We start from the raw sequence: 23,707 nt of genomic DNA on the forward strand, positions 1-23,707 counted from the left end.
TGAAAACACAAGCCGTGCTGTGTGTGACCTTCCAGAATATTGAAAATGTCCTTCGCCGCTACAACAGCTGACTTGCCACGTAGGGAAGATTTGCAACGAGACGCATTTTTGTCAATCAAGATTGTGCGCGTTGTCGCGGGGCCCTTTCGTCCCTGAAGCCCCTATTTTCGTTCCTGGGTGCCAGATGTGGAGTAAATACATGCTGGTAGCGCTGCGAGGCTTTTTTGTGCCATTATTAGCTTGTTTTTCCCACACACAAACTTGTAAGTCATTGGGCAAGGTACCAAATGCAACCGTCATCAGGTGTGATGTCAGAAAATCTTGTGACTTCTGCTCACGGAACCTCGAAAAGATTATGAACTGCGTTTTGCTTTTTTTGTTTTGCTTCAGCACACAGATTAATAGTAATACGTCTGATGATCACTAGGACAGGAAATGGTCTGGCTGCTAAGTAAACTAGTGATAGACCGATATGTTTTTTTCTTTCAGGACCGATACCGATAGTACTGATTATTAGTAGTCAAGGAGGCCGATAACCGATATTTCAAGCCGACATTCATTTGCAGTAAAAGAGAAAATATGTGCGTCAAAATAAAAAATTACTTTGTTGAAATGCCATTAAGCATGTTTGTTAAAACTAATTTTTACATTTTCAACATTTTGAAGACTGCTCTTTTCATTTTAAATATAAAGAATAGACAACTTTTTTTTTAATGATTTCAAAAAATTGCAGGGAGCTTCTCGGGTCATCACCGTGTGTTAAACTAAATTACAAACTAAGCAAGTAAATAACTCCCTAAAGTTTTTCAAAATTTCAACAAAATTTCTTAATTTTAACAACATTTTTAATTTTGAAAAATTTAAAGTGTAGGGAGTTCTAGTGTCAGTATCATCTTTTATAACGAAAAGTGGAAATTTAAATGAATACACAAATAAAAAGTTTCCTGTATCTCACTGATTGTTTTTGCGTTAGGGTTCGTAAATGGTTTCAAATGATCTTTGCAGACAGTGAAAATGTGTCTGAACAGGTTCAAAATTTCTCTGCAACAAGCAAAAACAGTTTGTGAACTTACAAATTCTGATGAAAACCCCAAATTTGCTACGTTCGCAAGTATTCTTCACTGGATGAGATGCCCGCTTGCAACGAGACGCATTTTTGTCAATCAACATTGTGCGCGTTGTCGCGGGGCTTTCAGATTCGTAAAAAAGCAGATGCAGATATTTGTTAAAATGCAAAATGTCTGCAAATAGCCTAACTTTTTGCATTGATTTTCACAGATTTTTTGTAACACCTTCCACTGTAAGACAAACATTGATTCAAATAATACCCCCCCAAAAATGCATATCCTTATTGTAAGCGTTAAAGTAAAAGTTAAAAAAGTTAAAGTTCATAACTCTTCTCATGAAACATGGACTTAAAACTAGTTGAATGGTACCGTTGCCATGGCCTGGGGTGGTCTGTATTGTTTTTACTGGCACTAAGCAACTTTGAGGAGGATGGTAAGAACACTGCCACACAAAAAACTACAAATGTGCTGACTGCTTTTTAGCGTACGTAACTTCTCCCTTTCCCCCTTCTTTACAAAGATGGAAGTCAATTTGAATGTTGATGACAAAACAACTGAAAAGTTTTGTCAGAGGAGACAAAAAAGAGAAAAAGAAAAAGGGAATCTCCCCGGATAAAAGGACAGTCAAGGATAAAAAAAACAATGCAATGCGCTTGCCCTCATGGGAAATGTGGTCTTCCTTCAGGCATAACATTACCGTTTTTGTCCATATGGCGCCGCCATAATCAACATAAACTGAAAGTTCCTTAGTGTTGCTTTAAGGGACCAAAAAAGAAGTTAGTTTACTGCTAATAAAAGTAAGTAATTTCATGAGTGGCCAATAAAGGGTTATATTTTTGCAAATGTTTTTTTAAAGGGATATCGTATTTCTGAACTTCCTTTTAAATTATTTTTTGAATCTAGTTTGTTGAAATAAAATCCACATTTTTACATTCTATATTTAACCTTAACCTTATAAAAGCTGAACAATCTTTTATTATTGCTATTTATAATAGCTGGTTTCTTCATTTTGTTTATAAAATTGCGTTTTACACCCATAGCAACTCTGGTACATCAAGCTGCTTTCTTTCGCCTATACAAGTTGAATCCCTGCACATCAACTTAACTGTTGACCCGGAGGTGGAGGCAGCAAATATTTTCTTGCAGTCAAACTTGACTTCCTGCCTAACTTCCTGTTCGCTCGTCCTGGCCTTCCGAGAAGCAACAGAGAGGAAGCGCGGAGGTGCGTTTCACTTCTGCTTTCAAACGCACCAACAAACCGCTTCCTCTTCTTCTCACCTCGTTCTACGCCGCCACACGTTGCCCTTCTCCACTGCCGTCGTCATCATATGACATTGCCTGAGTTCATCGTGCTGACTTCCAAAAGTCATAAAAGTCTTAAATGTAAACACATTGGATTGTTGTGCAACTGACACAGCTTGGCCCATTTTACTCCATACAACAAAGCGCCTTGTGCACATTTCTTCAAAGGCCTGAGGAATGGCCTAGCTGTCTCGTAACGCCAACAACCGCCCCCCCGCCCCCACCCCCCGGCTCGGCAACACACTTGCGTTGGCCCATGTCTCTCCAGTGCTCCTGGGCCAATGACTTCCTGAGCTTCCTGCTATATTCCCAATTATGGGAGCGTGCTGGGAACAACCATTGACTTTTTTTTTCTTGAATGTGGATCGTCAAATTGCAGTCGAAGGAATATTTCTGTCCAGCCAGTAGCCACCAATAAAAGCACAGAAAAATCTCCTCAGTTGAGGAATCCCGTTATCAGACATTGCAATGCTGTCTGCAAATAACAGGAAGTCCCACACTTTGGAGTTACATAAAAGGAAAAAAAAGACAAGTTATTCCTGCCCTGCTGCACAAGGATGACGCTGCACCGCGTCAGGAATTTCTGCTTGAGTGGCATTACATCCCACGGCCACTTCATTAGGTAAACCTGCACAATAATCATCTGTAGGTCTTATTATATTGGTCATAGGTCATTATTTGTTTTTCATCATTTGTATTAAAAATGTGGTCGTCCAAATACTTTTGCTCATGCTTAGCAGCTGACTGTTTATTTTTATTTGATTTAAATTTAGCATTATTGTTTTTTGTTCTGCCAATTAAAATACTTTTGCTCATATTTAGAGGTTGTTGTTTATTTTATATTATTTATTAAATATGTGCTTGTCTAATTATTTTTGCTTATATTTACAGGCCATTGCTTAGTTGTTGTTTTTTTTGGCTTGTTCAAATACTTTTAATTTCGGCTTAGAGGCCATTCTTTACTTTTACCTATTAAAAAGTCACTTGTCCAAATACTTTTTTTTTGCTCAGAGTTAAAGACTATTGTTTATTTTAAAAATTTCCGTATCATTTTTTAAAAATCTGTCTGTCCAAATACTTTTGTTTATACTTGGAGACCACGGTTTATTTTAAATTATTATCTATGACAAACCTTATAAAATTACTTTTGTTCATCCTGATCTTGCGCATTTAAATTTAGCTAATCGCTAATCTTTTTAAATTTTAATGTTGTCAATTAATTGTAGTATCTCTAATTAGATTACAAAAAATATGATGATTTTTATTATAATATTTTGGTTAGACTACTTCAGGGGGGTTTCAAAATTGACCACTTTTTTTCACTGTCATACTGCAAGCAATTTTTTGACAATCATCATCATAATCAGAGAGGCAAAATATTACAAACAACACTTTCAGGAAGCAGAAACACTGACTGCAAGTATAATGATAACCATACTGTTGTTGCTATAAGAAGGTGCAGATGTAGCTAATTAAGTAGGCATTGGGAATATACTTATTTATTATATATAAGTAGGAAGAGAGAGGACTGTGTTTTGCATAAGCAACTTGCCGGTTGTAGGTTGCGCATTTCTTCTTTTATGCCAGCAGACATACTTGGCTTAGGGGGGAAAACTGTCAGCAGATAGTTAACATATCTATAGGAGACTTGAAGAAGCTAGTTCGACCAGAACCGTTCTAGAACCTGTTCTGCAATATTGCATGCCTCCAGCTTCTGTTCTGGAGTGCAAAATCACGTTCAAAACACTTTTTGGGGTGAGGTCTTAAGGTGCTTAAGTGCTTATGAGTGCTAAAGAGAATCATGTGATGACGTGAAAATAAACCTCACACTTGTCTCTGTACGCTTATTGTGCATATAATTGGTTTACATTTACACTATTGTCCATTGAGAATTGTATTTCCACAATTTGAGATTGGGGGGGGGGGGCATTTTTGTGTGTGTTTTAGATAAAAAGAAGTATGGTTGAATAATTAATCAAATTCAAATCAACATCTTAATTACATTTTTTTTGTCCCACCCTAGAAGAAAGTATCACACAAAACATGGAGATGTCTCAGGCAAAGAAATATGACATGCTAAATTATATCCCTATAATGCTTCACGGCATTTTTGCAAACTAAATACAGCAAGTTACTTTAGGATTCATCAGATTATTAGAACAAAATCATTGCAAAAAAAATGAATTCAGTAAGCAGTGTTTTCTTTTGAATTGAAGCTGCTAACAGACATTTTGCAAATGATGACGACTGCAACTGATTACTAAATCGTTAGTTGCAGCCTGTAAACTGCAGGAAACCATTTTTGAGGTGCATCGTCCACTTAATGATTTTATTTTCTCCTTTGCAAAGTAATAAAGAAAAACTGTATTATTTCAATTACTCTAGGCTATTTAATATAATACATGTGATTTTTAGAAAGATATTTGAAAATATCTTATGTGTTAAATAATATATATATTTTCTTATATATAAATATGCATTTTATAATAAAAGCCTCAAGAAACTACTGTGAGGCTATAATAAAATTAAGATTTTTTAAGAATTATGGTTCAAGACAGTTAATATTTCAGGTCTTTATTCTGAATATTCAGTGCCACCATTTTGCAGATCATGAGAAAATTACATTATGGAAGGTTTGTTTGCTTAAGTTTAATTTGGTTCTATGTGCTTCATTAAAGAAGTCAATAAACAAATCAGGACATGAACGCCTCCACTTCCTATCAACCTCTTGCAATTCGGCTGCAGCGTTCTGCTTAAATTGTGACATTAGTACTTATTTACAATTTTCCAGCAAAATCACGAGACGCCGAATTGTGAGAAATACAAATGTGGTTAAAATGCGTTGCGGTTGCGTGTGAAAGTGAAGCTCGGAGCTCGCTAGATGCGGGCTTGCTAAAGCTAGCTGCGGCTAGCGGCTCTACCTGGTCGGCCAGTTTGAGGACTGCCATCTCTGCCTTGGCTCCGGCGGCTCATCCACGTCCGCCGACAGCGCTGCAACCTCGGGGCGATGCCGGCTGCGAGGTCCGCTCCTCCTCCCCTTCCTCCGCCTCCACCTCCTCCTCCTCCTCTTCGCGACCGAAGCGTCTCCCGGGTTGACGGTGATGGGAAAAGGCCGAGCCCGGTAAAAGCCACCGCCGAGGCCCGGCGCCGGCTGCTGCGGCTGCCTCCGAAACGCTCGCTCGCTCGCTCCACCAGGCAGCAACCGCGAACAATCCACATGGAGGGCGGAGGGCTCGGTTGTCTGTGCCCTGAGAGGCTCGCTCCTCCCCGGCGTGCAGAAGACACAAGGCGGGCAGGCGAGTCGAGCCCGAGGAAGGATAAAGCAGGAAGTTGGAGGTTGTGTCTTGCTTCCTCTGCACTAGATGCACAAGAGGCTTCCTCAGCATCAACAAACCCAGCGCACGCACACACGCACGAACCTACGCACATGCACACTTCTCGCTGCTGCCATCAACCGGCGGGAAAGGGAAGCAAATACTTTACAGTAAATAGTACTGTCCACTTTTATTAGATACAGTTGACCCCGCATACTGGCGGTTCAGTACTCGCGAATTCATCAGTTTACACACCCCCACCCCAAATATTGTGTCAAATTATTTTTATTATATATTTTTATTTAAAAAAAAAGATATATCATATTTTTATGGAAAATACGCATATCGGACATTTCTCTGAGATATTTTTTTTTATTTTTGGGGGGTTTATTTATATATTTCCAAGGCATTTGGGTAGGCTTCAATATATACAGATTTTCGCTATTCGCGGCCTGGTCCCAATCCACTGTAGACCCAGTTTTGATTGACTTATCAACCAAAACATTAGTGAAAACCACAATTTAAAAAATCATATAGCTAAACTAATACTTTTTTTTGTAATAATGGAGAGGCTGGTCAATAAGCAAAGATCCAGGACTTACCATAGTTATTGATTTATATTTTTAGTAATACCAATATTATAGCATAACTACTTTTATCATGATTTATTGTACTATACATAAGATTAAACAAAACTAAGTCATAATAGTAAAAATGAGGGATAGGTGAGTTACCAAGGTATCAGAACCCACAACTTTGTATTTATTTGTTTACATCAGGAACTAGAAAATAGAGTAGAAAATGACCATTAATTTCATGCAAATTTAAGGAAAATGTTAAATATTTTTTGGGGGAAATTTTATGCATCAAAAGTACGAGTGGTATCACTGACTACTAAGATGAGTTGCGTAAAAAAAAAAGTGGTATCAGTCATCCCTAGTAATAATGATAAAACATTTATATTTTTGATATTACATTTGTTCCATTAGGGGATGTTTATGCATATTTATATTTTACTTTACTAACAGATGCTCTATATACCTCGAGTAGTTTTTTTTCCTGTAAAAATTTAATAACTAAGGCAAAATATGTATAGTGTATTATGTTTGTATGTAGGAGTGCTTAGGAAAGAGGCCCAGTGAGTGTAAATATAAATGACTTACTTTCCACATCTCTTTGCATCCCTAATTGACAATGTTTATGCTTTGGCAATTCAACGATCAAAAACGATGCAATGTGGATCCCCGACACAACTGAGAGACTGTCACCTTACATATAAAATACTTAAGATACTATGAATACATTGAGGGAGAGCTGTTCCTACAATTTTGGTTATCACATTCAGCTATATGAGGTGTAAATCAAAATACAGCATTATCTTTATAAAGGCTCGCATGTCACAGGATTGTGCATGTGTACCTAATATTGTGGCCTGTCGGTGTACGCGAGCATGCTTCTACTTGCTACAAGATAAATGAGCTTCCAAGCAAATCAAATGTTTTAAGCGTGTGATAACATGAAGTTTAGGGAAGTGCAATGCCATCTTGGTAATTGTGCAGGGGCAGCGTGGAAAACAAGCACTCCTCACTTGAACAGAATTGAATGGCGTGTGTGCTGCAGGAGGAATGTGGGTCACAGTAGGAGTGAGTGGGAGAAGTGGGTAGGAATGGGGGAGGGTCTTTTCTTTTTTTACCCATTTGCAGTGTGTTAGTATGTGACTGCTCATGCATGCATTTGCCAGTTTACACATTTGTGATAGATTAGATATTGTGTGCCGAAAAATAATTGACATGTCTTCTCAGAGCTGCGACGTTGCAGAAACTTGTGTGAAATGAAGCTTCGGAAAGTTTGGGGAGGAATGAGGATTTGGTTAATAGCAAATTTTGACTTAAAAGGCTTTTGAGACTGTGGCTTGTGAGCGATGACATCATTCCCGAAGGTCACCCGCAGAGCCCCCATTGCTCATCTTCATTCATCTGCTTGTTGTGTCTAAACACCATGAACTTGATGGAGTAAAGATGTCCTGATGTCCCATTTGGAAAATAAATATTTAAAGGTTTTGTGATGGTTTGACAGTGGAACATTTACTTTTTAGGTTTCCTTTATCAACAAATGTTTTTGAGGCGCAATTGAAAACAAGTGTACAGAAATCTTTTATTTGGTTAAATAAAAACAACAATCTAATCATAAGAACAGAGGGGACATGAAATGAAAACAGGTACGGAGAGGGAACAGACAATCCGAATGTCTATCAATACGTACGAGATCTTCAAATATTTAAAACAATTCCAAGGAACAACTGTTTTCACCAAATTTGAACACTAATGGTGAAAAATAAGGGGCGCGGTTTATTGGAGGAGTACGTACAGACTCTAAATGTCCTTTGCCCAATGTCATCTACTTTAACGATCAGTTTCCACTGCGAGTGTGAGCCTCAAGAACAACAGAGTGGCTGATAAACTTGGGGCAGCAAAAACAAATTAAAAAAGCAGGAGGGAGAGGGGCTATTTACAAGACATATTCCAGCTCGTAGCGGATGTACATGTTCTTCTCATCGTTGTCCACTTGAGGGAAGTGGGCGATGAGCGCATCCTGGGAGCCGATGTAGATGGAGTTGTAAATCTTCCAGTAGACGTCGCGCACCTTCCGTGCCGGGTGGAACAGACCCTGAAAACACACGATAGGTGAGGAGGCTTGATTTTTCTTGTTGGGCAGGATCTAACAATTAGCTGCTCATTAAGAATATGAGGAATCAGATAAACAGTAATGTTGTTTAGTAGGTGTGGTGGTGAAACAATGTATTAGCTGGGTGCACAATTCATTCTGATCGGATTAGTTAGCAGTAGAAAAAAAACAAGTTAAGGAAAGCTTTTCACACAGACATCCCACTACAGGTTGATCAAACATTCGTCAGTGTGTGCCTTTCACAAAGTATCCAGAGAAGCAGGATATTGCAGTAATTTTGTGTGAAGTCACGAAGTCGACACAGAATTGAGCCGTCAGATCATGTGTGATGACAGCACTAGCGTGACGGACGTACAAAATAATTCATATAGCAACAACTGCTTTCAATTCAAAAGGAATGGGAGAGGTGGAGGCCCTGACTGGTTATCAGCTGGCTGATTTAATTAGCCAACACCAGCTATTTTTAATAGATTTTAATGCAGATTTTTTTTCTTTGTAACAAAATTACAACATAAGACACTGATAATGACATTCAACATGCCCCAATTAACAGCAAAAAAAAAGGAGAAAAAAAAGTTGTTTTCTTTTTGTTAAATTAAACAAATACTGACGGATTAAGTATTGCAAAACAGTCAAATGTGCGTGTAAGGCCGTAAGCATTTAGACAAAAAAATAAATCATTTTATTCATTACGTTTTTTTTTTAATTAATTGGCCACTTTTTTGTTATTTGAATTTTATTTTGCCAAATATCAGAATTTTTTTTAATCTAATGGTTGGGCATAGCTTTTCGCATCATGTGTTGGTATTAAAATAGCAGATGTCTTAATATATAATTTATAGTGTTTAAATACACAAGGTTTAATGTTCTTTGGTTTAATGTATCAGTGTAACAGTAACCTCAACTCAAGTAAGCACACTTTGCGTGATTGAATACATTTAAATGCATTTAACGCATATGGTGGGGGCCAAACAGTTAGTTTTTCTTAATATGGTCTCTATATAGCACAGATTTTGTCCTATCACACACACAAGTCTGAAACATATCGCTGGCACTAAACTGTAATGTCAAACCGTTTACCTGTAAGCAGTACTGCAGCATGCGGCAGGGCCCGATGGCGACCCTCAAGCCTTCCAGGGCGCCCATGACAGCTTGGATGACGTGAGGCGACGTCTCGAACACGTTGGGCCACACGTAGTTGAGCAAGTGGTTGAGGGAGTCCTCGCAACCAAAACCGTAAACGCCCAGGGACATGTGCTGGACCACGGCACTGGCAGTTTGCCTGTGGACCAGATCTCTGCAGGAACACAAGACACAAGTGAATCCTTACTAACTGTTCATTTCCAGCTCGCTCCACGTTTCCTATCCCCAAAACGCAAATCTTCAATTCTCCACATTAACTCAAGTTACCTGTCCATAAGCGCATCCTCCAGGAGAGGCGTGACAGCATAGATGTAGTCCTTGCCCATCTCGCCAATGTACTCGAAGAGGAAGGACAGCGACTTGAGCACGCCGTTCTGCACGTTGAGCTCGGGCACGCGGTACTCGTTCATAAGTGCTGGCAGGACGGTGAAGGGCGAACACGTTTCGGCCACGATGGCGATGGCCACCGTGGTGCAGACGCGGTTCTGACGCTCCTGCACTTTCAAGTTGTTGAGCAAAGTGGCCAAGACGTCGTGTGGGCTGCGAAGTGCGAGGATGGCAACACAATTAGTTAATCCACTCATTTGACATTCAGTATCAGTCAAGCCATAAGAATTAGGGACCGAATGATGAATGGGCGGATTATGACCTTTCAAACATCGACCAAAAATAATCGGCCAAATGGATGATGTTTGCCGACTGTTTTTACCTTTATGTACTCCAAAGATTTACAGCAGTTTAACACAAGTAACATGGTCTCATTATTTATTACACATAAATCTATACCATAACAATCTATCTTTAAATATATATGGTTTTGTGTGTGTCTATGTTTATTGGGAGCGCTGTTCATGCTGTACAAGGCTTGGCCACTTGCATTGAGATATACCTAGTAGTTACATAAAGGTGTAGAAGAAAATAGTGCTTGAGTTACATCAATAAATCTTGTTTTTATTTTGTTTGGTTGTTTTTTGCAGCGTAGGACAAGCTTATGCCTGTGAGTATTGCTAAGATGCTTGTCTGTGCAACTCCCCGCAGTCTTTGTGTATGAGTATTGAGTACTGTATTATCTTTGAGCTAACTAGCTATGTTGGAGAAATAATACCTAACTAAGGTGATTTATATTTGAGTGTACCCATGTGTGACTGTCTTTGTTTTTATAAGTTTAGTTTTAAAGTTTACTTCAACTGGAGTGTTCACTATCTGGCAAACTGTACTCCGTGTACTCGGAGGGCAGAATATATACAATGAAATTTGTTGATAAGGTCTATGGACCTGTCATTCAAAACAAAGGAAATATTTTCTTTTTTTTTCAACAAGCAATGTTTAAGTGAGCTGCAATGCAAGTTGTGCAAGGAATTGACCTGGATGCCCCTTTTTTAACATACAACCTAAAGTCAAAATAATAAAAATAATTAAAAAAAACTACAAAAGTAGTGCAACATCAATCAAGCAAATTTGTTAATATATGACACACATTCAACTACTGATAACACAAACACACATATGACAAGGATTAATGTCCTTATAAACTCAATAATAATAAAAACTAAATGCATTCTGGGAACCGAAAATTAAAGTTGTTGGCTGTTGTTTTAGTTTTTTAAACAATACATTTACAGTTGACCCCCAGCCTGCTGGTGGATGTGAGGGGAGTGCAGACAGTAAACGAGTGGATAAGATTGACAGAAGACAAGGAACGTTGGCGCAATATGATCGCCAACGTCAGAAGAGACATGGCACTTAGGTAACGTAAGGTAATAAGGACCAGGTCGGCCCGCAAATAACAAAGATCCACATATAATTAATGCCCATTGAAATGCATTTGGGGGGGGGGGGGTGATTTGCTTAGTGTAATGTGCTAATCAATTGGTCATTTAACAGGTAATCAGTATTATTTTCCCCCCGCCAAAAATTGGCATCGGCATATAAAAAAAATAATTCTGTATCGCTTGGGAGAATAGAATAGATGAAATGGATGGGGGTGGTTAACTGAATATATGTGTGGTTTAAATATTTGATGATAATTTTCAACCCCAACAAGATTCTGTGTTCATCTGCATGGTCCATTTAACGGTTTAGCTAGCTAAGCAAATACTTGAATATCACGCATTTGTATTTTATTGCAAATAGTTACTGTGTCATAATAAACCAAATGCCAGCAAACTTAAATCAGATTCAAGATTTTTGAGCAGGCTGACAAGGTATATTTTGACTTGATGTACATTTGAAAGGACATTTTAAAATTATTTTTAACATGCAAATAGTTTTGTATTTGTTATTTTTGTTGATTAGAACTTTATATTCAAGAGTCAGGCAAATTTCCACCAACGGTCCTGTATTATTCCACCTTTACGATTAGTGTCCCCCCAAATATCACAGTTCTGCTACATCACATTTCCCCCCCCCATCATCTAGGGTTTACAGCGTGCATTTTTATGAGTTTTAACAGCTTGTACAGTACTCACCCAATAGCCTTTGCGATGTAGCCAAATGTGTTGACAGTGGCTCTGCGGATGGCCTTTTTGTGAGCCTTGAGCAGCTCCAGCAACTCAAAACAAATCCTCATCCACTCTCTGGCTGACACATACTCAGCACCCCTGGAATAAATTCACACAACCACCAGATGAGATGTGCCTCATGTCAGGGATCGGGGATTACTTTTAGGGTACAGAAATGCTAACCTGTCGGCTATCCTGCCCACCAGGTCGATGCAATTCTCTTGCACTTTCTCATGTCTGTTCTTCAAGATGGGAGTTAAACGAGGGAGCAGGTCTTTGATGGGGGGCGTCATCTTGTGCATACCTGCAAAGAGCGTGAATACGGTTAAGAGATTTGTGTACATGGATTCAACAAATAAGGGCAAGGGAGATTTTTTTTTTTTTTTTTTAAATAGAAGCAACTGTGCTCAACATGATGACGTACCAATAACATTTACAATGGCCTTCAGTGCTCCCAGGATGCTGCCCAGCACTTCAGGGTATTCTTCTCCTAGGTATTCGTACAGCACCACACCTAAGTGACCCATCAGCTTCTCCTGCAGATATAAAACAAACGGCAATTAATTTTGGGGACATCACAAACGTATCTAATGAGGCTGTTCAAACATACCTCCTGGCACGTCTTCATGACCACGGCGGTACGTGAAATGAGGTCAGCGGCCTGCTGACGCACTTTGGCCGACTTGTTGTTGAGACGCCACAGCACTGTACCGCAGATCTGAGGCAGGTACGGCTTGACGCGCTTTCCGAGGGCGTTTACCACCGTGCCAAAGCCGTTCAGCATCACGGAATCCTGCCAAGAAAATTTGATTCAGTGAGTAGGTTTGTTTATACGTGCCAGCCGTTGTTGTGCTCACCTCTGTGGTCTGCTCCTGGAAAGCGTACAGGATGCCGTCAATCAACTGCTCCTCCAGCTTGTGGTCGATGTCAGCGGCACCGAGGTTACCCATAATCTTCTCGATGGTCTCCATCACCATTTTACGGTACTGCTCTGCCTCGTCTTTCAGGTCATCAACGATGCGGGAAATTATTTCTGCGGCTCCCACCTTATTGGCCAGCTCGACTGTGGTGTCCACCAACTGCATTGAGTGCAAAACTTAAATTAGCTTTAGCATTAGACAGCTAATTGAGAGACAATGCACCCACACATGTTTGCAGTTTAGCATAGGTAAATTAGCATATTTTTTGGGAGCTGCCATCTTGTGGCACTTATATGCAAATACAATTTTATTGAATATAATTTTTTGGGTAGATTTTCACTATTAGCTGAAGGAAAGCCTGCACAGTTAAATTAAGGTAAAAAGCCTGTCTCTGATTTGTTGTATTGCTCCATTAAAGCCTTTTCACACTGCACTTACTGTCAAAGTCAATGTATATGCTGATCTGATCTGCTGGATGTGTGATTTTGTGTTTTATGCCAAATCGTTGTTTGTTGTTTATGGAGATTTATTTATTTATTTCAATGCATTTCAATTGCTGTCAATCATATGTGGGGCTTCGGTAGTCGTTGGCCAGGCCAGCACCTAACTTCCACGAACTGTGGGGGTCGACCGTAGTGTAATATAACTTTTTAAAAATATATATATTACTCCAATCAGTGATCGGTTAATGTTTTTTCCCCAAACTTGATTGGCTGAAAAATCATGATCATGTGAAGCCTAATTTGTCAATATTTTCTATTTGAGAGCAGCATCAAGGTAATGTCAAAAGATGCATGCCCGCATTAGGAAAGGAACTGGTGGAGTAATGTCAGAGTACAATTTTAGAAGATTTATACAGTAAATGGCATTGGGAAACGAAGGAAATAATTATGAATGTGGTGTCCCATTGTATGGGATGTACCCATTCTCTTTTTTTCTACTGCTACTCATCTCCTCCTCAATATAAGCAAATGCCACAAGAACAAATGCATATTGTCCAGATGCTTTTCGCAAATTCCTGTTACTTCCTTGAAGTCTGCTGCATCAGCAATTCAAAATATGGGGACGTTTGCGCCGGGGCGCTGTCGTCCATGTGCGCTGCACCGCAATAACACCAAATGCAGTGTGTGTAAAGGTCTTCAGGTTACTCAATCGTAGCCATGCCTTGGTGCAAACTTGGCTTTAATACTACTAGGCTGTTATGTTTACATGAGCACTAACCTGTCTATAGTTGCGTCTGTCCAAAGCCATCCTGTGTTGCCAGAAGTGCTTGAAGAAGGGGGGCAAGATCTCAGTCTTGATGTAGTTGGCCTCCACACCATCAGTGCCACAGCACTGCTTCACCACCTACAGGAAGAGACAGAGGTGCTGATCAGAAGAGGGAAAACTTGGGAAAATTTAGCTTGTCCCCAACGAGTTGCAGGGTGAGAACAGAGAGGACACGTGTCGGCTCTGCTGGTTCTCATGTTGGGAGTTCATCTAGCGAACTACTAGCCCTAATTCAACCACACACAGGTAGAACAGGCGAGAATGTGTCGCATGGTAATCATAAAATTAGTTAGGACTCTTGCTTCTTACCTTTAGCACAATCTTTTTCATCTCCTCATCGGGGGACTGGAACTCTCTGATGAGGATTAGCATCACCTCTCGGGTGTAGTAGTTGGCATACTCGGCGTCCATCAAGGGGATCAGGTAGCCAATAGCTTTGAGGAAGGCAGCCAAACCCTGGCATCAAAAATAGAAGACAACCATAATTAATTCAAATTTAACTCACTCACCTATAATTGTTATTCAGTGGCGTCTTAACTAGTGTTTCCAGTGTAGCACTAGTGGCCATTATTCTAATCTCCACTAATAGCAACAGCCCCAAAGAGATGCTCGCAAGCAACAATTCACTCTGAGGCCACATTCAGGCTTCATGCTGATCTTGTACTTTTATCAAAAATAAAACTGAATATGTAATGTGCCCATTTACTCACCTTTCCTCTGTGCTGTCTGATACCCTTCCAAAGAGGCTTGAGCACCGAGTCAAAGGATTCGATACCATAGGGTGTAGCTGCTTCAGCCAACGCAGCAATGGCCAGGGCGCTGATGGTCCTCACTTTCTGCTGCTCATCCACCAGACCTGCACCACCACAGACAAAGCATTTGTCAGAGAACAACAACATCAACACTAATTTTGCTTTTCAATGTCACTGACCATGCTCAATGATCTCAACCAAGCTGCGCAGGTGAGGCAAGATGGCGCAGCCCATGAGGATGGCGATCTGCTGCACGATCTTGATACCCGTGTGCCGGGCCTGCCATGACTTCTTGCTTTTACACACGGCTTTGAGGAAAGGCAGCAGGGAGGGGATGCCGAGAGCGGACGCCACCACTGCGAAGGCCCTGGCAGTGGTGTTTCTCACATACTCGTCCATGTTGTCGATGTCAGGACGCATGGTGGAGATCATGGTTGCCAAGCCAGCCGCCTAGAAATACATGGACGGTTATACAATTAGGAAGGATTCAGGATCTCAATCAAAAAGCACAATTGTCACAGACCCTTAACCATCGGTAATTTTTATGTATAAGGCAAAGACGGATAGGGGTCTTCTATCACAGCTCTCATGCACCAATTTAGGAAGACTGGGGATCAGCTCCATCAATCGCAAACCAATGTTGCTATTAAAATACCTCTGCAACAGGCTAACCTTCACAAAGTCTGATTTAGGCCTGTCAACATGTTGCCATAAGTAGGTAAACATTTAAGTGTAGAAAGCTTGATTGTATCCAGCGGGTGCAGAGTGAGAACAGATGAGACATGAAAGTCAGGTCTGCTAGCTCTCGTGCTGGTGTCAATCTAGCGAACGACTAGCCCTGATCAGACCACTTACAGGTCGAACAGGCGAGAATGGTTCGCAGGAGGCGGGGAAACGTTCAAAAATGTCTTCAATGTTACCTTTGCCAAGTTGGAAATGATCTCTCTGCCTTCTACTCTGGCATAGTAGTCCTCATCAATGAGCAAGGGCTCAATCACCACCAGGATCTTGGCACAAAATGGACAGTTAATCACTTTTGCATTTGAAATTTACTGCGAAAGGTACTTGAGAGGTGGTTGTGTCTACCTTGTGTACGTAAGGTCGAACAAGGTCGTCAAGTTTGTAGAGAATACGGTCGATGACTTTCACAAGCAAGTGACGTTCTTGGTCCTCAAGTGTCGGGGACATGAGGAGTGGTAGGATCTGGTTGAACAAAGGTCCTGCTCCGAACTCACGAGCTTTGTCTGTGATCTGACGCAGGGCCGCCTGAAAGAAAGGGAGACGGGACCAAACAACTGTTTGTGTCGGAGATGACAGCATACTTTCTTAACAGACGACAAGAATATTATCTTCTGCTCCCAGCAGAACATGATAGTCTGCACGCTGGGAATTCCACTGAAAGCAGCAGATGGATTTAGCAAAAATCATTTACAACTGAGAACTGCAATAATTTCCTTGAGATTCAAGAGGTCAAAGTGAGAGGAAACAAGAGGACCAGGCAGCATTTGTAATAAGCCATCATTTGGAGTCCAAACGGGGTCTACTGTTTTCCTGTAGAATATAACTCTGCATTTTGGTGAAAAACTCACACATTAGTATTTTTATACATTTCTGTAATGCCCTAAGATACCCCAAGATGGTGCCAAACCCCTGGCTAGTAGCGGAAAGTAGCAATTTTGTGAATGAAGTATGCTGAAGTGATACATCGATTCTTGACCATTTATAAAATATGTTTATGTTGGGAAGGAACTTGGAATTTTAGTGGAATATGCTAGAGGAGTTATTGCAGCATGTGTGTGCTTTGCTCTTCTTGGTATCTGTCAACGAAATCAAATCATCTACTATAGGGAAAATTTGTTTCAAGGCTAATGTAAGACGAATTTCAAACTCTTCAAGTATTTAAGTGTTTTGGGATCATCGTTTTTAGCATATTTATGGTTGAAACAATAAGTACAGGCAATTATGTGTTGCTTTGAAAGTTTCTCATTTTGAACTTGCAAGTCAACTTGAATCACAGAATGGTTTGTTATCGACTTAAGAGGTTACTGTACAATAAAAGCACTTTTAAATTGTACATTTCTATAGTTTGGTAGGGATGAAAGGGACCGGTACCAACCTTCCTCATGGGTGGAGTTCCGTTTTTAATCTTCAACAGCAACTTCATTATTTTTCTTTCTTTCTGTTCTTCTGGGCTCAATGTGGACTCATCCACCTCAACCTAAAAGAAACATTTACAAATGTTGAATTAAAACACAGCCCAGATGGGTGGATTACAGTTTATGTGCACGTGACGCAGTTCTCACCAGCAGTTTGTCAAAATACTGGATGTCATCAGGTTTGAGGAAAGGGAGGTTTCCAGAGGGTTGGTCATTCATCTGTTTGGTGGTGCGATCCTCTATTTGCATGTGGAAGCCTGTCATGCCACCAATGGGGGTAGGCGTTGCGGAGAGCTTGCGGGCCGGTGTGCGGATGGGCACGTAGCCAGCTGGTGGTGGCAACACCTGCATGGAAGGACAAACAGTCAAACTCCGGTTCTAAACTGGCCCTGGTGCTAAATTATTAAAGACTGGAGTATCCATAAGGTAAAGCAATACGTTTTTTGTTCAACTGAAATATGTAATAGTGTGGTGCACAGACCTTGTATCCTTCAGGAAACATGGCATCAAGCTCGTCGTCTGTGAGAGGCCGGTTTCTCTCGTCTATCTCTCGCTCCCACCTCCACGCCTGCAGTTGCTCTGGAGTCATGCTCATCAGGTGACCTGCAATAACAGGACACGGATGTGAAGTTTAAGACTCAATTCTCCTGCCCAATTGCAATGAAAGCAATATTTTAAATTTAACACCAGAAACTGACATCACCAAATCCTCTCACTATGGGATACCGTGGCGCGAGAGCATACACTGACATGGCAATCTCTCGACTTTGCTGGGTTTTGCATATAATGTGCACCTTATTTTATGGCTCTATAGTGACAATGTTGGGGAACTATGTTACACCCAAAAGACTAGTGGAAGACAGTAACAGAGATTTAGAATGAAATGCTTTTTTACCAGGTGTTGGGGTAGCCATGTTCATGGCAGGGGTTCCAATTGGGGTCTTTCCAGGGGTCAGCAGTGGCGTTGAAGAGCCCATCTGACTTGCGGGTGTTTCATCCCAACGAGATTTCCTCTTGCTGGCTCCTGGAGTGGGAGTCTCCCCCACAGACTCATCCCCCCTGTCTGTTCGCGGGGTTTCAGCCCAGCCGCTTCCGTGTCCGGGGGTCTCCCTCTCCGTCTTTGGTGTTTCATCCCAGCGGTTCTTGCGGACGCTACCCGTGGCTCCGCCGTGGCCGGGTGTGGCGTGACCTGGTGTGTCCCTGCCTGGCGTGGCCGCGCCAGCAGGTGTGTGGCTAGGTGTCGGGTCCCACATGCGTGAACTGGGTGTGGCCCCGGGGGTCTCGCTGCCCTTGGGCCGACCGGGGGTTTCGTCCCATCGGCTGTTTGATGGTGTGTGCGCTGGCGTGTGTCCCGGAGTCTTTAAAGCACAAAAGACATTGATAACGTGACTTCCCAATGATCAATGTTTGTGTGGCAAAACTCACATCAGCATTGGCGTCGGCCTGGTCCCAGCTGGACATCTTTTTGGGTGTAGAATTTGTAGGAGTTTGATCAGCAGTCTGGTCCCAGCGGCGCTTGCGTTTAGCAGCAGCAGCGGCGGCGGCAGCAGCAGCAGCAGCTTGGCTGGCAGCGGACCCATTGACAGCTTTCAGGTCACCTGACTTGGCCTTCTCTGCGAGCTGCAGACGAATCTCTCTCTGCACACGCAAAGACAAACATTAGCCAAGACAATAACAGCAAAATCGCCTCTGCAAATTGTGAATTTTTTTCCCTTTACCTCTTCCTTAGAAAGGTTCTGCTCTCTCATGACGTCCACGTAAGACCTGACCTGGAGCTTGGGGTCTGGCGTTTTGCCTCCTGCGCGAAAGAGCACCAACAAGAACAAAGGACACACATTAGTGCACGCTCTCGGGACCCATTTATGTTATTCACACCAAACACAAACACAGCCAGCTAACCCTGACTCTTTACAGATTATGCTCTTTTTAAAAACAGTTAAATCACAGAATATCCTATTGATTTACACTGAAATATACATGTTTACCCTCTCTTACATACACGTAGCATCATGAGAAAAAACAAGCAGATAACATGGCGAGCAGAGCTTAAGTTTGTGGTGCTTTCATTTAAGTGGATATAGCCATCACTGATGCAGAGGGGGTCCTGGGCTGAGCTCTTCAGAATACGTACACTTTCAGTGCCAAGGGTCCTTCTGCAGTCAGACTTCAACCAGCAGAAAAGCAGCCTAGAAAATTTCTCTTTACCATTAGTAACATTTTGGAAAAGGGTTTGAACTCACACACAACAGTATACCACCTGTTTTGCATTGATTTGTGACACTCAAAAAAAGAAGAAAAAGGAAACTCAAAGTATCTTCTTGGGGGACAAAAAAAAAATCTGAAGTCAATAAAAATGAAGACTTGATTTTGAACTAAAGCTCATCTTAAATTTGCATTAAAAATGAGGTCAACTGTCACAGCCACGTTTGCTTGACTTACTTAAAAACTAAAATTTTATCTTGACTTCCCTTTTGGTAAAAAGGTAGCAAGTGAAATGCGAATGAATGTCAAGACAAATAGTTTACCAAGGAGGCAGTAAAAAAAATTTTAAGGGTCTTTTATAGAATCAAAAGAAGCTCCAGCTGGGTTCAATGACCAGGAGCAAGTTGACCCTGACCAAAACTGACAAGTGCACAGTTCTCTCTGTGTCCCCCATAACCTACACAGGATGAGTTGCTGCGCCCTTAACAGAGTGCAGTACAGGACTGGCAAAGCAGTACTGCTGTAGGAGAGAAATTAAGGACAGTTAGTATGGGCCTGTGGTATGGCGGCACACAATTTGCTTTGAGAACATATTTCTATTTTACAGAGCCTTGTAAAATAAAAATATATTTTTACAACAACAACGTTTGTACACAGAGCTCTCTTTGCTCTCTCTACATGCAGGCTTAATAAGCCTCACCCTATTGGTATTGTTGACGCTTTTAAATCAATTCAACTCCTTTTGTCAAACATGTAACCGTGGTTGAAAAGCATTTGATTTTTGCCTGTATATTGGTACTGGGGGTGGGCATAACCGAATACAATACATGTATTTGTAAGTATTGTGATTGTGTGCATTTGAGTCAGAATAGAGTGCACTGTATGGATGCAAACAGAGCACTGATTTAATTGAACTAGTCAGTTGTCAAATAAAAGCTATCCCTCAAATTGTCCCGAAGTGAGAGATTCACTTAAGATTAGGGGTGTTAGAAAAAATCGATTCGGCAATATATCGCGATATTACAGCGCGCAATTCTCGAATCGATTCGATATGCGGCCGAATCCATTTTTAAACATCTTTTTTTTTTTTATGGGAATATTCAACAAAACGTCTTACTTAGGGTTAGGATTCACACATTAAGCATGGAAGAATGTTATATTAATGGAACATTAAGCCTTAATATTTTATTTCGGTGCTGTTCAAACATGAAATAGACTGCAACCTGTTTGTTAAATACAGTGGCTCAGTTATAAGCCTGAATTTTCAGATAAATAAATAAATTTTCATACAAATCTTACAGTGTACATGTACAAGTATACTGATTAGTATTTTCTAAATTTGAGTTTTAAAAAATGGCAATACTCAATTTATATATTCGTATCGGGATTAATCTGTATCGAATCGTGACCTATGAATCGTGATACAAATCGAATCGCCAGGTACTAGGAAATTCACACCCCTACTTAAGACTAAAAAAATGAATAGTAAACTCTTAAGCCCATTTTGACTGTTGCACACCAAAACAGAAAGGCATGTAATTGACTCTGAATTAATGTAACAATTGCATGCAAATTGTTAATTATCATGTGTAACAACTGGCCACTCTACAATGCTGTACCTACGTTTATGATCCTGGGAGCTATGTGGCAGTTCATTCTGCCACAATTATTAACATTTATGTATTTTGACATTCTATCTGACATACGCATATTTGCATTTGCGTAAATAAAGACACTCACAGACACTATGTGTGGAAATGTGATTGCAGTGTGTTGAAAAAGACTTCCCTTAGTACCTGAGAATTTTTGGGCCATCAAAAATTAACAATTTTAAAAATAAAATATTACAAATATGTGTTAATTCCCTTTTAGTTGATCAAGAAAAATGTGTCCAATGCCCACCCCTAGTAGCTACATACAGTGAAGTTTCATAATTATGTTTTATAAACGTTGAGAATAACATTGTGCTATGCTGTTCCCTATGACCTAGAATGCCATCAATGGCGGTACAAACTATCCAAATTCAAGTTGGTTTTGGCGCAAAAACAACCATGCCTATTTTCTATAGCGACTGTTAAAACCTTCAAGACTGTTCCCTCTTTCTGAACAGCAGCCTATCAGTTACTGTGCCCTGCACGGCTGAGCACTCGTCAGGCATATTATGCTGTTGGCTAAACTTCACATGTCGCTGCACTTTACATAACGTACAATTTAGCCTGGCAGTCGGACAGGATTGTTAACCCTTCGACTCACACACACAACCCATCTGCTACCCACGTTTGTTAGGCAAATAATACGATTTTGACAATCTAGCACCTAACCACCTCTCCCACTCAAAAGTATGGTAATCCTATTAGTTGTTTAGGATTTATTTGCGAACCAAGCATCCTAACCTCCCTGCACCCAAAAAACAAACAAACAATTGAGATAAGATGTCCAAAATGATTGCATTTTAGAAAGACAAAAAGACAACAAGGATTGACCACAGGGAAGGCATAGAGTCTGGGAGGCAAGCAACTGCATTGTGGTCGAAGGGTTGAACATCTACCACACTCGGTGATAAACAGAAAAAACATAAAAAGGCGGGGGGATAATAAAAGGGACCGTGTCATAACGGGGATGGTAAAAAGGCAAAATTTACCGTCTGCAAATGGGTCGAGGCGCTCCGGCGAGATAATCATCTGCATGCGCCGAGCTTTATACTCGTCCTCCCGCTCCGCGATCTTCTGTGGGCGATGCTCCGCGAACGGATCATACTGCAAAAATAAAATGCAGGTGGCATGACTATTTTTCATATTTGACCAACTAAAACAATTATATGTATTTGCTAATACGATCAGAACCGCTATAACAAAATAATTACTTGAATCATATTAATTTACTAGTAGTCCATAAGTATTTGCACAGAAAACACTTCTAGTTCTCCCAGTTTAAATATATTATATTCAAATTAAAAACAGTACTGTAATTATGACAGTAACTGAGACAGTAAAAATTTTCTACCGACTATTTGTACGCCGTTTTACAATGCGTATCTTAGTTATTAGTTATCACATACTTGTTCATCCGACTGAGGAATTGCATTAAGAATGGCCACTGGAGCGTGGTACCCTTGTTTTTTCTGACCCAACAAACTCGTAGCCGTTTCCTCTTCATCATCCTGGAGAAGAAAACAACAACAACATAAGTATAAACAGAGAGTGCCAGGACTACAGCTTGAGAACCAACCATGCACCGAGCAAAATAAATAGAACAATATTTGTGGATGCGAATAATGAGGACAACATCTTACTTCTTCCTGTTCGTTGGCAGCAATGGAAGTGACATAGCCGGCAAAACGGCTGTCACTTCCTCCGTAGATTTCCTGGTCATAAAATCCCGTTGAAACAAGGCCGACTCCCTGCTCGTCTCCTTCCTCCACAAGATTGGCCTTCATCCCCTGGATCTCCAGGATCTGGGCCTCGATATCTATACAAAATAAAGAAAATACACAATTTAAAAGTTATGGAGTAAACTGTAGAAACATATAGCAACTAAGCTAAAGCTACATGCGCGTTGTATAAAATCCAAACAACGTGTTGCGAGAACTGTCGCACTGCTCCGTTAGCCTCGATGCTAAAGTTAGCATCGACCGCTTCAAACTATCTAAATTATGTTTTGTTTTAAACTACTCGGGCTGGACGCAAAGTTTTGCTCCCCTAATGTCGACGGATTCACAGCGTAAACAACAAACGCTAAATGACGTGGACGGTGTGAGTACTAACGGGCTAATAGGACAGCAACCAGCGCCATTATCTAAATCTGACCGCGTTGCGTCGTATTACGGCCCGTCGCGTTTCTCGTTTGAAACAAGTAAAACATGTATATTTAAATGCTACAATTGCACGTTTACTCGATACAGAACATTTGTCGTTATATAATGCCGTTTGTTATCGGAAACCTCTGCGAATAAATTAGTTTTTGAAAATATTTTTACCGTCGTGTGTTTTGGCGATCTTCGCCATTTTGATGGTGGTGGTTGTTCTCCACTGAAACAGGAAGACAACCAAAGTACCAGGAGAGAAACGTGACACTTCCGTTTATTGCTTATCACCAAAATAAAACCATTCTTATCGTTCATTAGCTCAGTGGTTCTCAACTTTTTGCCAATGATGTACCCCATGGGAAATATTTTTTCAGCCAAGTACCGCCTAACCTGCGCAAAGCATTTTTGTTAATGGGAAAAAAAACGAGTGCTCTGATTGATGCATTAAACTTTGGGACTCGATTTGCAGTGCATGGTATCTTTAGAACACGTTGTGGGGAAATTATACTACTTTAAAAAGAAAAAAAAGGAAGGAAGAACAAATTATAAATAAGGATTTGTCCACATAAAAATATGTATAAGTGTCCTCCT

The 23,707-nt window shown here is 40.7% G+C and overlaps 2 protein-coding genes across 4 annotated transcripts in view; both read right to left on the reverse strand.

The window, feature by feature from the left end:
• Positions 1-5,764, reverse strand: part of ankrd44 (ankyrin repeat domain 44) — a 34,173-nt gene extending 28,409 nt beyond the window's left edge. For both annotated transcript variants that reach the window (XM_086091091.1, XM_086091092.1), the window contains exon 1: positions 5,291-5,764. In XM_086091091.1, the coding sequence (XP_085947217.1) occupies positions 5,291-5,317 (27 nt within the window). In that variant the 5' untranslated portion in view covers positions 5,318-5,764. The remainder of the gene's footprint in view (positions 1-5,290) is intronic.
• Positions 5,765-7,812: 2,048 nt separating this feature from the next.
• sf3b1 (splicing factor 3b, subunit 1) lies at positions 7,813-23,361 on the reverse strand. Of its 2 annotated transcripts, XM_086090910.1 has the most exons (24): positions 23,288-23,361; positions 22,604-22,779; positions 22,370-22,471; positions 21,953-22,067; positions 18,828-18,907; positions 18,535-18,747; positions 18,005-18,467; positions 17,591-17,712; positions 17,257-17,454; positions 17,070-17,171; positions 16,040-16,219; positions 15,874-15,960; positions 15,133-15,403; positions 14,912-15,057; positions 14,511-14,657; positions 14,154-14,279; positions 12,870-13,091; positions 12,623-12,805; positions 12,437-12,548; positions 12,196-12,316; positions 11,980-12,111; positions 9,779-10,051; positions 9,449-9,665; positions 7,813-8,350 (listed from the first exon to the last, which is right to left on the reverse strand). In XM_086090910.1, the coding sequence occupies exons 1-24, from the start codon at positions 23,313-23,315 to the stop codon at positions 8,192-8,194; spliced, it is 3,975 nt and encodes a 1,324-aa protein (XP_085947036.1). In that variant the 5' UTR covers positions 23,316-23,361; the 3' UTR covers positions 7,813-8,191. The 2 variants fall into 2 exon arrangements, with proteins under 2 accessions (XP_085947036.1, XP_085947037.1); XM_086090911.1 differs by lacking the exons at positions 22,604-22,779; positions 23,288-23,361 and having other exon boundaries at positions 19,241-22,067; positions 22,370-22,412.
• Positions 23,362-23,707: the final 346 nt, after the last annotated feature.

The sequence above is a fragment of the Leptonotus elevatus genome, chromosome 12, assembly GCF_054856555.1.
Source record: "Leptonotus elevatus isolate MCC_2025b chromosome 12, RoL_Lele_1.0, whole genome shotgun sequence".
In the NCBI taxonomy this organism is placed as follows: Eukaryota; Metazoa; Chordata; class Actinopteri; order Syngnathiformes; family Syngnathidae; genus Leptonotus; species Leptonotus elevatus.

Excerpts from the sequence above, each read along its gene's own strand:
- sf3b1 (XM_086090910.1), bottom strand. The coding sequence starts at position 23,315 with ATGGCGAAGATCGCCAAAACACACGACG. Across the intron at positions 22,068-22,369 it reads TTCCTCAGTCGGATGAACAA|TATGATCCGTTCGCGGAGCA; the intron begins GTATGTGATAAC and ends TTATTTTTGCAG. Across the intron at positions 10,052-11,979 it reads TACATCGCAAAGGCTATTGG|CCCACACGACGTCTTGGCCA; the intron begins GTGAGTACTGTA and ends CGCACTTCGCAG.